Source organism: Acipenser ruthenus, chromosome 25, assembly GCF_902713425.1.
Source record: "Acipenser ruthenus chromosome 25, fAciRut3.2 maternal haplotype, whole genome shotgun sequence".
NCBI lineage: Eukaryota > Metazoa > Chordata > Actinopteri > Acipenseriformes > Acipenseridae > Acipenser > Acipenser ruthenus.
In genome coordinates, this window is record NC_081213.1 from 22,901,487 (window position 1) to 22,917,051 (window position 15,565).

Consider the following 15,565-nt stretch of genomic DNA (forward strand, 5'->3'; position numbering starts at 1 on the left):
TTTGTACTGGACCCCGACACCCGCGATATATCGAGTGGGTGCTGTATTACTAAGGCTGACAATGGGCATCAGGAATAATATAATATAAAACCTTCCAAAAAGCCATATTATTACTAAATGGGTAATTTAAATGAATAATCGACCAGGGTAAAAGAATGAAAGTTTAAGTTAATAAATTAAGGCCCCTTTTACATTCAGCTCCTTTCAAGGTCTATATTTATTTCAACTACAATTCTGCATGTTAATATTTAAACCAATATATGGTCAAGAACGTGAATATCATTTTATTAAAATGGGATTTTCTTTTGCTTGAGAAGTCATCCAGCTGATTTAGAAACATGTCTTTCTGAAATTCAGCAATGTTAGATGGAGAATTTTGTAAACTGTTATAATTAACTGAGTTTCAATTACAATGGGGTCCCTGTGGTAGATGGAAGAAAAAATGTGCTTGAATATTGATAGTTTGAAGCAACGTTTTGTAATTTATTACTTTACAAATGAGTCAAACACACCATGTATCTGATTGTAATCTTTTCCAAAGTGAGTGTAAACAACTGTAAAACTATGTTGTAGACCTGTTGATATGTGCAAGAAGGATAGGGTTGCATTCCAATTGAAGTTAAGACAAGACCTCCTGTTGTAGGAGAACACCTGTCTTTAAAGAACAGTTGCCTTTTGTCAGTTTTATGAATTTAAACCGACAACCACCTGTTACTTTTCTCATAAACAAGGAGGATCTCTATGAAAGGTTTTACATAGTGTAGCTGTTTTACAATATTAGGCAAACAATAGCACTCAGATTTGACCACGATATTCATATGCAATTTTTAAAATATATATTCCTAGTAACGTGACTTAAAATGATTACCTGAAAATCTATTCTACCCTGAATGTAGTCCAATGTATTTCCTGCATGTATAATTCGACCATGTTTTCCTATCTATGCTTGGTATACTAGAGACTGTTTTCTAGGCAGAGCAACTTCCTCCATGCAGTTCACATAAACAGTCTTAAGAAAGAGTCAAACTTTAATATTTTTTGCATGAAACAAACATGAAGATAGTTTCCTCTAGCATCCAAACTAGTAAACTTGCATTATGTTGTTTGCGCCTCTACCACCAGTCAGTATTTCATGACTTCTTCGAGTAAGGTTTTAACAAAGCTGCTTCTGTTTGTTTGTTTTCCAGGCAGCCGACTCAACAAGGATCTCAAGCATTATCTAAGTCTGAGGTTTCAGAAATCATCCCAAGACCATGAGCTGCAACAAACCATCAGAGATAACCTTTACCGCCACGCTGTGCCTTGTAAGTACTCACACCTTTATCAGCTGCTGTCTTTTTCTCCTTCTTATTGTGGATTCAGTGTCTCCCAGGTACTTGGTTTCTGGAGCTACAGGCAGAATCTAGTATTCAGGTGAATATCAGTCAGAGTTTATGTTCCTGAATTAAACAGACAAACAACAGAATAATTCAAAGGTTTGATCCCCATTTTACATTTGATATTTGAATTACATTTGGTGAAGTCCATCATTGTTCCAAACCTACTGTATTTCTCGAGGTATAATGCGCACACTCTTACAATTTCTACATGTAATATAGCCATTGTGTGTTGTATACGAGTTCTTAGGGTTGGAGTATTCTATATGCTGTAGCAGCAGTAGGGAACCTTGTCTCTTCCATTGTAAGGCTTTGTTACAGCCAGTTGCTAGTCTAATATACAAGGGTGCTCTGTATACACAGGGTGTGTGTAATGTTCTTAAAACCACTGTATTTACACAAATAGTAATGATATAACCTACTGAAGTGTTTTAAATAGCAAATGTACTGTTGAGTCCCTTATTGTTGAAAACATACTTAGCTGTATAATTAAGTTGCTTCTGTTTCTGACCATCAAAAGAAAAGCCCTGTTTCATTCTGTTACCATTGTGTTGATTAAATTGAGATTCTGTTCGACTTCCATGATGTCATAATGCTTACTAAATGTAACACCTTGGCCAAGGAACTATGCAAGTGTGGAGGAAGGTATGTTCAGGAAAATAATTCAAACTGTCCTACTCATTAAAAAACCTAGTACATAAATAAGTCATGCAATGGTAAATGAATACAAATCTATATCAAATGATCATTGCAGTATACCGTTTGGCAGGTTAGCATTCCTTTTTATATACACCAGTCAACATTTTATTCAGAGAAGGGCCCCAAGTAGAAAGTATATAAGTATGTAATCTTAATCCCATGGTGGCAAGACTGCCAAAAACGTCAACACACACTTTGTAATGTATTTTAGAGTGTGGTTTTGTGCCGTGCTTCAAAGTCCCTCTGGAAAGTAATTACTCTGAATTGAGACAATCTGGTTTCTATCTGGTAAATTGGGAACTTAGACATGTAAAATACATATTTTAATATAATCATTTCTACAACACGGCATGTTTAGGAGCATAAAAAGAAAATAGACAGTGTTTAAAAAAAAATAGTAATAATAATAATAACAATGTAAACCTCTGTCCTAACTTAGAACAATATTATGTTTGAAGAGTGCTGTCCAACAACAATCTGATCTGAAACCAACCCATCTGCGTCCTTTAGATGAATATTTTCCGAAGTGCATGTGACTGCTACATCTAGAGATCTTGACCAAGCTCTAGAACTGTTGGATTATGATGTCTTGCATTTTGAAAATAGAATTCCCTAGTGATTTATGTGGTAATCATGGATGCATAAAAGGTCAAGGCAATTGAGCATGTCTGAAGTGACAGTCTGTGGATCAAGTGTATCTTGCATGGAGAGAGAGAGAGATGGAAGTGATTTAAAACAGACCATGGTTCTTTTAAATCATTAGGCAAAGGGACATAAAATATTGATTATTATATATGTGTGACATTGGTTATATCACCAGATCATACCATTTTAAACGCACGCTTCTCAATTCTGCTACTTCGGTTGCACTGGACAAGATATTTCAAGCTCGTGTGAGATTAAAAAAAAAAAAAGGAAGAAGCCATCAATTTCATTAACTGTGCATTTCAGAGAATTTCTTTCAAATCCCTCGTGTTTACTAATGCTGTTCGAGTGAATTACTCCTTCGTTAACAGGACACTGCTAATGGATTATTTCAAATTCACTTTCAATAAGTGTTGCTGTGTGTGTTTATGGTAGGCCTTAAAAACGCCTGGCTCTGTTTGACCTTGAGCGGGTCTCAGCTGGAAGTGACCTTTAATCACTTGCCACACATTTGGCCTCAGGCCAAAGTGAAAGATCCTTGTGAAAAGGTCAGTGCCTTTACGAGGAGATACTGTGATTTACTGCAGGGATATGGAAACCCCCTGGGGAAAAACAGTTTTTTTTCTTCTTTTTATTATGCATGATCTATTAAAAGCTACATCTGAACCGTTAGTTTAGTGTTAAGAGGTTATTTCACGTAGTGCGAGTTCCGGCCGTGGTGTGACCTACTTGGTATGTATGCCTTGTATGTAGGAGAGAGGCTGATAACAGATGGGTTGCTTAGTGGTCATTTTGTTTTTGTTCTTTTCATATTTATTGATGTTATGCTAAATATTCTTTGAAACTCAAGCACATTGACTTTAAATTGTGGTACTAAAGTTACAAAATATAACATTTTGTTAAGGATTGTCTAATTGGGGTAAATATAAAGTATTAAATACGTTATACACCGGGGCTAGCTACCATAGTGTGTTAATGTTTTTTCAACAGTGCTGGGGCATGTAATGTGTAAAATGGCATCTTTTTTTTCCAAATCAATTTGAAAAAATGACTTTGAATCAGCCCTTAAGGTGCAAAGTGTAGAGTGTGCAAAAATAATCTAATTTGTACACTGAATCATCACTGACTTTTGCTTCTGGTCTCATTTAAAAAAACATGACAAAAAAGCTATCCGTTAAACGAGTGTATGGATCCATTGCAGAAGTGAATGATGAAAAGGACTCCTCTCAAGGGTTTTAAGCTGATTGATTAAACTTGTGAAAGTGATCAATTGGTTTCATTTTGACAGGAAGCCACATCTTTAGCCACGGAGAAATGTGGTCACGTGCCTGTGTGCTGTCGTTACAGCTGGCTGATGGAAGCCATTATGTGGACAGAGGATAGAGAGCACAGCAGGTGGCACAAGGCAGCTTCAGATCAGACAGGCGTAGTAGGGGCCCTGTGCTGAGGTTTGATACTCAACACTACGTGCTCTGCACCTTAACACAACCCCATGTTTTCACATCCCTGGAGCGGTTATTGAAGAAGCAATCGATATCACAGAACTGGCTTTGCTCAAGCTTGCTGATGAATTCGTTAGGTTTCGCAGGAGAAGGTCAGAATTGGGTAGCTACATTTTAAGGAAGAGATGTGATCCGAGTCCATCTTATTGCAAACAGCTGAATACAGCTGAATTATAAAATCATGTGTGCATGATTTAAAAAAAAAGAAAGTATTTTTTATTTTATTTATAGCTTTTGTTACTGGATAGCTGATTGGTTGGTCAGGGATCTGTGAAATTGACATTTAAGAACTGGATGCTAATGCTTTTTGCAACTACAGCTCAGTTCAGTGTACTAGGTCACAAGACGAGACTTTTAATTCATGTGACCTGATCTAATGTAGTAGGTCTATGTATAAAACAGTGTTGCAGAACAGTGTGTGTTGGAATGTGAGTCTGACCAGTTTGTTGCTGATTTGATAATCATATAGATAGCTTTCTCCATCATGAATTTGCTAAGTTTTCTGAAAGATGGGACATCTTACCAGGTTAGCGTGAGCTGAAGGGACTCCATAACAGGTTAGGTTTAGTTTAGTTTAGTTTAGTTTAGTTTAGTCACTTTGTGCCTACATCGCTAGCACAGGTACATGTCACTAGTGCAGCACTAATACAAAGAGAGACCGAAGTAGACCAGACTCAATAATAAAAAATACAACAATTATTCGACATCCAAGTAATATCAATAAAAACACACATGTGCACACGTATACAAACAAAACACAAATATTTTTAAAGAAAGATATTTATATTTAAATTTCATTAAACAAGTTCGCCTCAAACACTGATCAGCAGTTTTAAACCCAGAGAGGCTTGATAATGACACAATGGAATCCATAAGGGCATTCCAGAACCCCAAGGCTGTGCCAAAGAAAGAATAACGACACAACTGAAGAGACAAGGACTGATGGTCAGAGCAGCTCTGTAGAGACCCCTCAGCCCAGGTCTTTTACGAGCACAGACTGACACAGAGGGTTATTCTCCTGCCAAAGGGGGAATTATCAGTGCTGTGTGTGTGTGTGTGTGTGTTACCAGTGAATTTATCACCTTTTCCATTTTTTAACAGTTATATTATGGTGTACATTTCTCAAAGAAAGCTTTTTTTTTTTAAGAAAACCTAACAGAGACTGCAAGAATGAAAGCATTATTGGTTGAAATACAAATGCTTTTATACTGTAAATCTGACTGTGATTTAAATGGCTAAGGTTTGGATTTGATTTTGAATCTCACTTTAAGAGAGGTTGGGCGAGGGGGAAACAAGATGGTTGCATTGCTACAGATAAAACAGTAAACCATCATATCATTGTTGAATGTGAATATAATTTTTAAATTGACAGTGCAGTGTAGCTTTTTATGATTTCCACACTGGCCGCTATGTCTTTTCACTGAAATAGCACCAAGCTCTGTGTTCATTATGAACATGTGTGTTGTGGTGTTTTTTTTTGTTGATTTGGACTCAAACAGGTGCTAATGTTGTTATTCCCAAGACCTGTATTTGAAGGCACCTCAGAAAGTGGGTATTGCAATGTAATTTGCATTTCTTATGTTCCTAGCTCCAGTACAGATGGGCATTGTTCTGGAAATGTCACCAGCGATATAAAAGTCTGCTGAATTTTTCATTTTGCACTGTTAGCTGCTCCTGCCAGTGCTCCCCCATCCCTCCTCCCAATAGCTCTCTCGCTCTCTCTTTTCCATTTTTAAAATGTTTTTTTTACTTCAGATCTTTTGTTGAATGGCAGCCTCTCTGTTGTAAGTAAGCCCCTTTACTCCCCACACATTTACAATTCCTGCAGCTTTTTCTTCTTTTTTTTTATTTCCACTCGACTGCAGAGCCACGGATCATTATTCAAGACGACTTTCAGATTGGAGCTCACAAAGGGAGGATTAATCTTTCAGTTGGGCTTGTATTTCTGAGGATTCAGGCAAGTGTGAGCATTTTTAGATGCGAGACCATTTCCTAACTGCATTTAATATATGCAAAGCAAGCTAGATATGTGTATTGTCAGGGAATCGCTTGAGGTTTATATGTAGGCTAAGGGGATGAGAGGTGGGGGTGGGGGTGGGGGTGGGGAGGAAGCACGTTCAGTCAGATCTTGCCCAGAAGGACAGATGGCTAGTGGCCGTGGTACTTTTTTTCTAATTCATCCAGCAGCCTTTACACAAGGCCCACTGGTACACAGACCTCCTTTTCACTCTGCTGGAGACTGGTGTGCTCAGTGAAGGGGGAGGGGGTGGGGGGTGGTCATCAGGCACAAACAGGCGGCGATCTGGTCCAGATGCCTGCAGAACAAAAGGGCTTTTTCACAAAAAGCAGGGAGGAAGCGTGGCGCTCGCATTGTGTTTCCCACCGCATTGCAGGTTGGAATTGGGGAGCTAAATTTTAATGAAGTGCATTCCACAACATAATCGGCAAGCGAAAAAGAGCCCCTGTCAAGGAAGGGTGGAGAAATAAAAGAAGCTAATGACAGATTGTAGAAAATAAGTGTGCACCCCAGGTTGCTGTGCAAAAAAATACCGAAAGAAAAATACCGTTAGGATTTTCTGGTGCATGCTAATGAAGTTATGGCAGGTGTTGGATAGCTGTAGGGGTATGTTTTTGCTGCATTGTGTAGGCTATAGACCAGTCTGAACTGTTAATTTTAAATTGGTTGCCTAAATACACTTTCAAATAGACGACTCGTTGGTTACATTTTTTAAAATGGTGCATAACTGGTGAGGTTGTATATACAGCATCTGTGTCGATGCTCTTGTAATGGCTGATCCAGTAATATTATCAGTAGAGCACTTTAGATTAATTTGTGCATGTAAAATTGTAAAGGCATATTCGTAGAAAAATACATTAGGTTGCATATTTGAAATTAATTTGTATTGTATAAGAAAGAAGACAATCGATGTAGCGTACAATTAGAATTTGTGTTTGTCGGTAGAAATCTTCAAAGAGGCAAAAATACACCTGTGTACTGTTCTAAATATTTTGTTAAGCATTCATCATGTGTATCCTGAGGATCAGACGTACCTGAAATGACCCCCAACTAGTCAAAGCTCAGCATTGCACAGACAAGAATGTCAAATCACAGTGGACCTGTGTGAACATTCATCTTTGAAAACCAAGCCTTAAACCTTGGAGAAAAAGGTATTCCTATTGGGTAACTCATTTGCCTGTGCCACAGTAAAAATAGCAATTTTATGTTATTCTTTTAAAACCTTTGTTTGAGCATTTTCCGACCACATAACTACATTAATTACAAACCGTGATAACATACAGTATAGGTTTCCGCACAGCATATTAGAAACCTGTAGCAGAGGTTTCTGACTATTTTTGTTTCTTCAGTTTCAGAAACTGTGTTGTCAAATCCCAGTACAAATAACTTGGTTTACAACAGAAAGAGGGTTTCTAACAACGGACAAGCCCTGATGGGCCGAATGGCCTTTTCTCTGTCCATAACTTTCTGTATGTTCTATGTGGTCGAAAAAAAAATTGGGACCATACTTGAACAGAACTAGGAAGAGGCTTTTTTTTTTTTTTAAGGAAACCACACAATTTTCTTGTAGTTTACACAGTGTTACAACCTTTATTTTTAACAATATCGAGGCCTCTTGCCATCGACACATTAGAAAAGATAGTAAAATGACAAGATCTATCATCAAAGGCACTGAACAGGTTAAATAACTAGTTTGTGGTTTTGTTGTCGTCTCAGTTTTTGTTTGGATAGGAAAAGGGTTATTATTAAATGACATTGCATTTAAAGCAGAGTTGATAACTACGTGCCAATGTGAACCACACCTCATGTCGTAATGCTGAAATGCTATTTTTTTTATTTGTCAGAAATTTCAAATTAATTGGATGTCCAAACCAAATCATGTAAGTGTTTTAAAAAATGTTTCCATTACAGGTATATTATTTAAAAAATGTACATAAGGATTTTTTACAATCTGTTAAAAATAAAATGTATTCTTTAATTGAAAAGTCCTCAAGGACAGGTTCATGTAGTAGGCAGTTGTGTGGGCACTGTTTTCTCAAGTGTTAATGACAAGTTATTTCTCTCCAGTGTCCCTGTTCTGCCGAAAGGCTCAGTCCTACATTGTAATGGTGCAAAGAAAAAACCATTTCATAATATTTCATTAGCCATTAGATTTCAAGCCAGTTGGACTTTGCTTTCCTGATGTATATACATCGGAATGGCAGCAGTAGGTCACAGTCATGGACAGCTCACTGCAAATCTTCTGCTGTTCTGGAGCTTATTTATTGTGACTTGGAACAGAAAGGTGTACGTACCCCCTGGTAATGGCAAAACAAGAGGAAAAACTTCTTCAGTTTTAATTGAATTGCCCATCCATCTTGTCTAGTAACAGCTGAGCACAGCTATTAGCTACAGAGGCAGTAGCTGAATTATTTATAACCTCTTGATAGGCCATTGAAAATAAACTTTTGGGCCTTTTTAGACTAAGACTTTTATTTTAGATTACATTTTATTTCAAAACACTGTCATGCATTCTGAAGAAAAAGGATTTCAGCGTTTACATTACTACATTTTCTGTGTAGACCATATTCCTAATGTTTTGTAAATACCCCAGCAAGTCAAACATAAGATGGTGGTAGCCGTATAATGGAATGATCAGTTTTACTTTAATCTGCAAACAATTGAATATTAATTATTAATAGTTGTGTTTTATAGTACAAAGTATCCCATAAAAAAATAAGCCATGAGCAGTTTCTGTAAATAAGTGTAATTTGTATTGCTGGTGATCCACATTTAGGCAATATAAACAAAATCTGTAGTCAACCAAATCTGCTTTCTGATGAAGTACATGTATACAGGATAAATATACTTGTAGAATAACATTAAACATGACAGTTCTGGAATAAAATTGGGAACTGTTTAAAACTGTTCAGTGCTTAGCCTGGTGGGACCAATTATTACCTGTGTCACCCAGCCCAGTAGAAATGAATAGCAATGTTCTATTTATAGGGTCATACGGTCAGGTAAGGAAGTGGGGAGTTGAGTTTTCAGCCTTTGGGCATTCCCTCTGGAGATGCTGGCAAAGCTTAAAGTCTGACCGTTAATGAGCCAGGTAAGGTGGAAACATGGGGAAAGAAACGATCCTGTCTGAAAGTAAGCTGCGAAGTGTCTGCTTTTAATACCCAAAGGATCAGACACCAAAATAACAATTTTTCACCAGGAGTGACACATGTCAAAAAGAGTGCATGTAGAAAGAGTGCATGTAGAAAGAGTGCAAGCATTGTACCCAGTAGAATAGAAAACATATTGGTCATATTGTAACTGTCCATACCTCAGCTACCGGGTCCATACCTACCGAAAGGATAAAAACTATTAAAGACTAGTGGACAACTCGACACTGTCTTTTCACGTGACTGACTGGAAATGGATCGTTCATTCATTCATTCGCAACTGGTTACAGTGTCATTTCATAATGAGTGAGAAGCGACAAATGAGTTCTCGTTCAATTGGCTTTAAAGCTCAGGTGATTCGGGATAACAAGCTTATCAGCAGAACTTTCAAAGCAGGTGTTTCTGCATGCGAAACAATCGACAATGCTTGATTTCTGTGTGAAACTGTAAGTTGTTTATTATCGTTTTTGTTCACCGAGTTAATTCTGTATAATGTACATTTGTTATCTTTTGCTATTTAAGCCATCAAATTATACAACACATACAAGTATAGTCAACAGTTTGTGGTTGGATTGTTTTCGTAAAAATAACGCTGTAGTTATTTTATTAATTCTTATTTCATTCAAACTATACGAGTCGTACTGAGTCTGTACAGTACTGTACTGTAATTGATTAATTCACTGTAGTTCTTTCAACTGTTTTCATAAGGACATTTAACTAAAAACAAACTTGTAAATACTGTAAACGTGTGAGTCCTGTTACTTATATGCATGTTAATACCATGGCCCATGGTTAACTCAACACCTTGGATAAGTCGACACTAAATGGCATCCCCGTGGGGTGTCGAGTTAACCAAGGTTGACTCTATAGAAATAGAGATGCATAAAGAAATGATTTATGCCACTTAGAGATGCCCAGAGTAGATTAAACACTGCTAAAGAAGGATGGAGTTGCAATTGAATGAATGGGGTGGGGTTACAATGTTGCTTCCAAGCTTGTAAACAGACCTACTTGTTTAGTTAGATAGACAGTTATTGTCATCCCTGATAATACTCTGAAAAGGTTTCAGGTTTTTTTTACTTAAAACGAAGCATTAAGGTAATAGTAACATTAGCTGCAATTCTACCTTTTAGTGTCACTACTATGACATTATAATAAGGTTTTCTTATTGTTGCTCCCTTAGTAAAGTAGCTAAAAACAAAATGCTTTTTAATTCCCAGTGGCCTTGTATCTGACAGCATTACGTAGGCTATAAATATCTAAAGTTCTGTTGTTGTTTTTACAGGGGGATATAGAAAGCATGTCTGCTTGAAGAAAATGCATCATCTGTAGCTTAAATTAAACATTTAGAAAATAAATAAGTGAGAAACCCAACAGTCGCTATGTAAATCTAAACACCCATGTACTTTTGTTTGGAGAATACCTAAACACATACTTTCGACTTGCCCAGCCTTCTACAGTCAGGGTTTACAGGAACTATCATGTACTAACCTGTAATTTTCTCTGCCTTTCTAATACCTGTTAAAAAGCACAGGGCAATGTTACAAAAAATAAGCTCTGTTTCTTGGTAACCCTTTATGAATATAAATGATTGCAATTTCAGTTTAATTTCTTTATTCATATTACATATGCAACAGAAAACTGGGTTTTGTCAAAACTGTAAAATCTATACCATAAACACATATTTAGATATGACTTAAAAGAGCAGCAATTAAAAGCAAATGTTTAGAAAATACTGTGTACTATTTTGAAGGACTGTAAAGTAAATAAAATCAAGCAATGGACCTGTGTGCATGCAGGACCTGTCCAGCCAGCTTTATCTCTAAATCCCATTCAGGCCTAATCTTTTGGAGCCCCATCATTTGCTTTTGTAGTGTTGATTGCCAGGGTCACATGACCCGCGGGAGAGTGATCCGAGTGCCTTGTTTATGAGAGGAGCATGTGTGTGTGAGTGTGTGTGTGTGTGTGTGTGTGTGTGTGGAGGTGGGCGGGTGCACCAGGGGAACCGAGGGGCAGGGAGACACTGTCTTCAGACAAGCGCTTCAGTGTGAGTAGCTCACATTGGCTTAGCTTCTAAGCTGGGCAGGAGGACTAATTTGCTGTGCTTGTGGGCTTTGATAAAAAAAAAAAAGGCAGCTGCCAGTGCTTGCTCAGATGCAAGTGGATGAAGCTGGGTGGGGGGCTGAACGGCAAACCAGGAGAATAATTCTCCCACACGAGACCTGCTGCTGTGCTGTATCAGATTTGGAGATTTCAGCAAGGAGAAGGTACAAGGCATTTTTTCATGAGGTATTTTTTGTTGTCGTGAATGATTCCTTGGTTTCAGAGGTTCGTTGGTTAAGTGGGGGTGGGTGCATTAAACGGAAAGCATCAGTGAGGCTTATGCAGATCCATTGTACGGTGAACATTGATGTATTTAGCTGTGGTGATGAGACATTGTTTTTTGTCCCCTGTTTCTAAACGGGACTCCTTTTTGATGCAATGAATGAAGTAATCCAGTTCTCACCGTGGTCTGTTGTCGCTTGTTTGAGGCCATTATCTTCAGCCAGTGCTCCTATACGGAAAGGTGTACAGGATGCCGGCTCACTCTCTTTTTCTAGCTCTCTCCCTCCTCCCCCCCCCCCTGCCTCTGCCGCTTCTGGGTCTCCAGCTCTTTAAATGGAAGATTTAAAGCTTTTTTTTTTTCTCATCCTGCTTGCCTTTGGTAAAGGAGCTTTTAGTGAAAGAAAGAGAAAAAACCTATAGTATTTTTTGTAAGGTTTCTGGATAATTAGGCTTTGAATTTTGTTGTGTAGCCTGTAGTTTTTTTTTTCTTTCCTTCTATTATTTGTCAAACGTTCGCAAATAAAACTGTGGCTCAGCTGGAGAAAATGGAGAACTGTAAAAGGCTGTGAAGGATGGCCTATTGTGTTGAGATTCATTGTGCTTCTCTCTCTCTCTCTCTCTCTCTCTCTCTCTCTCTCTCTCTCTCTCTCTCTCTCTCTCTCTCTCTCTCTCTCTCTCTCTCTCTCTCTCTCTCTCTCTCTCTCTCTCTCTCTCTCTCTCTCTCTCTCTCTCTTTATATGTGCTATGCCCTGTGCCTACAGAAAACAAGGGGTCGGGGGGACACTGTGGTTAAAACCATGGGGTCGGTGTTGCCCTGAATTGAGAATATATAGACTGAAATTTCAGACCTCTATTGAAGATTGTCTGGAGGGATTAACCCTTTCATTGGACAGATGGTTTTCTAACTGTGTTCTGTGGCAGACTTGCTGTTCGTCTGCTGCTTATGTGCAGATAAAGACTCTGCCCTGTGATCAATTTTATATGGTTTCCAGACCTTTCTGGTCATAACAAGGGAATCTTTGAGTCTGCATATAAACCATCTGTAAAACTGAACTAGCTGTTAGTGACTCAACCATGATTTTATGAATTATTTTCTCACTATACCATTGTAAAGCTATTTAGCGTTTTTTATTTTTTTTTAATTCTACATAGCTTTATAGAAAATGTGTACAGCATTATTATTTGACGATAGTATCAGCTCATACATAAAAACATTCAGAACTTCAGGGGTTAAGTGTGGCAGATGTTTGAGAGAGCAAGCATTTGTAAGACAATGTATTGTTGTACCTTCTAGACTAGAGTCTGCAGAGCATGGAAAGCCTCAAAATGTTAGCTTACTGCATGTCTGATTTAACTCTGTACTGTCCAGACTGGCACATTTAAAGACATCTATTAAATCAGCTTAGAGCAGTGCAGGTTGTAGTTGCCTAAAAGTTTCTGTGTACTAATCTGTCCTATCAGTATGTATTACAGCCTGTCAAAATGTGTATGTTGGCCACAAATCCTGATATGTGATTGCAGATTATTTGCATAAAAAACTATGTTGATGTGATCAGATTTTGTCAAGGGTTCATATTTGAATCTCACCAACATGTTTTTCACACACATGCAAAATGTTATTCACCAAATAACCAGTTTTTCTGAAAAGCAATTTAAAATATAGAAAGGAAAATTGGTAACCATTAAAAAAAAAAAAAAAAAAAATGGCTACAGCATACCGTACCTTTTAAGGGGGGAAAAAAGGCTGTGACTGAGGATTGGTTTTAGGAAGGAACTCATTTGCCCAGAAACATTGTAAGAGGAAAATATTTCAGTGTTACTTTGATTGGCTGTGGTTTTACCTAGTATAAACATGTTCTTCCCTCCTGTCATGTGGACTGTTTCATTTGTACAACGTAATGCAATAGGCATGATTACCACACAGGAATTAATTGGACCGTTTAATTGGAATGACTTGGGGTCATCTGTTGACCTTATTCAAGCCTATAGTCTAGGTCCGAAATAACCTTTTCAGTGACATGTTCATTTTAGAGTTACACTTCCTAATTGTAAAAAATAGATGTATTGAGCAGCTGACTCATTCCACGTCAAGACTCTACATCCCATTGTGGAATGCTGTGGTGAATACATCACACGTTCTTTGCTGTATTTCATTTGTGCCAGCTGTACTAATTACCTGTGGGTATTTAATGCCTGTTCACTCATTTGTCTATAGGCCTATATTTCTCTCTGATAATAGATTTATTTTTCTTTTAAACCAGATTCTGGCCTACAAAGACAGTTCGTCGTCACGTTGATGTATTTCTAGCTCCAGAATTATGCCATGATAATGAACATCTAGTGCATACAAAACCCTTATCTACCACCCACATGCTTGGGGTTGTGATATATAAATCCTGTGAAATAAGTGTTGTCCCAATGGCCTTGTCTGTCTCTCACTGCATTAGGGAGGCTGTGCATATCCAAAGTTCTGTTGTTTTTTGGTGGGGGAAATAGAAAGCTGGTCTGCTTGAAGAACATGCATCTGTAGTTAATGGCAACTGTATTTGCATGAGGTAAGGAGACATTAGAGCTGCTCTGTCTGAGCCAAACCTCTCTCATGGTCGTACAGCATTGAGCATTCAGAAAACATTGAGTGGTACAATGGTACAAGCAGTCTGAATTGCACTGCATACCCTGTGGATCATAGTCATGAAATATTAAATCTAGCATTGCAGATAACATTTTCCTCCTTATTTGTAACATTTTCTAGAAAGAAAAAAAGCACATTGCTTAGAATCCAAATCTTTGTATGCAGCGGTCTTGATACATGGCCGCTTTGCAAACAGGTTATCATAGCAGCTGCTTCCCTGATTAAAATTACCCAGTGAGTCGTTTTACACTGCAATCATTTTCATCTATTTGTAGCACTTTGACTTGTTAGGTCTTATGTGCCTGATTACTAAAGATTGGTACTTACATTCAATATACTAGGTCCTGCATTGTGGAAATGTAAATCATTGACGGATTGTATGGTTACATTTACCGACCCCTCAGTCTTTGGTTAGACATCACAGACATCTCTCCAAGTATGTATTAGATGTCGCATTAAATGGAATGCAATTGGACTGATTGGAACCTGAGTCCGTTGATGCTCTGTTTTCATAGGTAGGCTGACATCCTTACACATCCACCAAAGCACCACTATCAGAGTGCCCTCCAGTAATAATTGACATTTTATCCAGCTATTTGACTCTATTAATCATATTCACTGAGATTCTAGATATTGTGCCACCTCATTCAACATTTACTTCCACTTCACTTCCATTGTTCATATTTCATATGTAATTAAATAATATTGTACCACCATTTGTTGTACAAATATCATAGTTCATCCACGTAGTTGCCATTTTAAGCCCCCAATCCCACTCCTGTTCGTAGTTGTCCACTGTACCCTGAACTGTATATGGTGAAAAAAAAAATAGAAGGGTTAGGATTTGAGAGTTCCTCCTGGGATGTGCTTTTGGCATCACAGTGCTACTGTATAGGGTAACCTTCCAAAACATTTAATTAAACAGCCTGTTCTTAATCAAACCAGTTAAATCACTACAGATTGCAGACCTACCACTGGTATTATCTAACACTAGATACAGTTGCTAAATTCTTCTGGCTTACAGAAATATGTAAAATGGCTAATGATGATGCAACAACCCAATAGTTGTTTTATAATGCATGATCACAATGGTCAATGTACGAACTGTACTGAAAAAAATGATTTTGTGTCCTGATAAGATAACGATCACTGCAAATGTAATTTGAAAGTCGAAGTTGTCAATTGGTCATATTGGGTTTCAAGAACCTTTTGCAACACTG

General features: G+C 37.8%; 1 protein-coding gene across 17 annotated transcripts in view; it reads left to right on the forward strand.

Annotated features, from left to right (window-relative positions):
• LOC117413987 (membrane-associated guanylate kinase, WW and PDZ domain-containing protein 1-like) overlaps positions 1-15,565 on the forward strand; it is a 130,411-nt gene that overhangs the window by 65,606 nt on the left and 49,240 nt on the right. For all 17 annotated transcript variants that reach the window (XM_058999665.1, XM_058999668.1, XM_058999667.1 and 14 more), the window contains exon 2: positions 1,188-1,304. In XM_058999665.1, the coding sequence (XP_058855648.1) occupies positions 1,188-1,304 (117 nt within the window). The remainder of the gene's footprint in view (positions 1-1,187; positions 1,305-15,565) is intronic.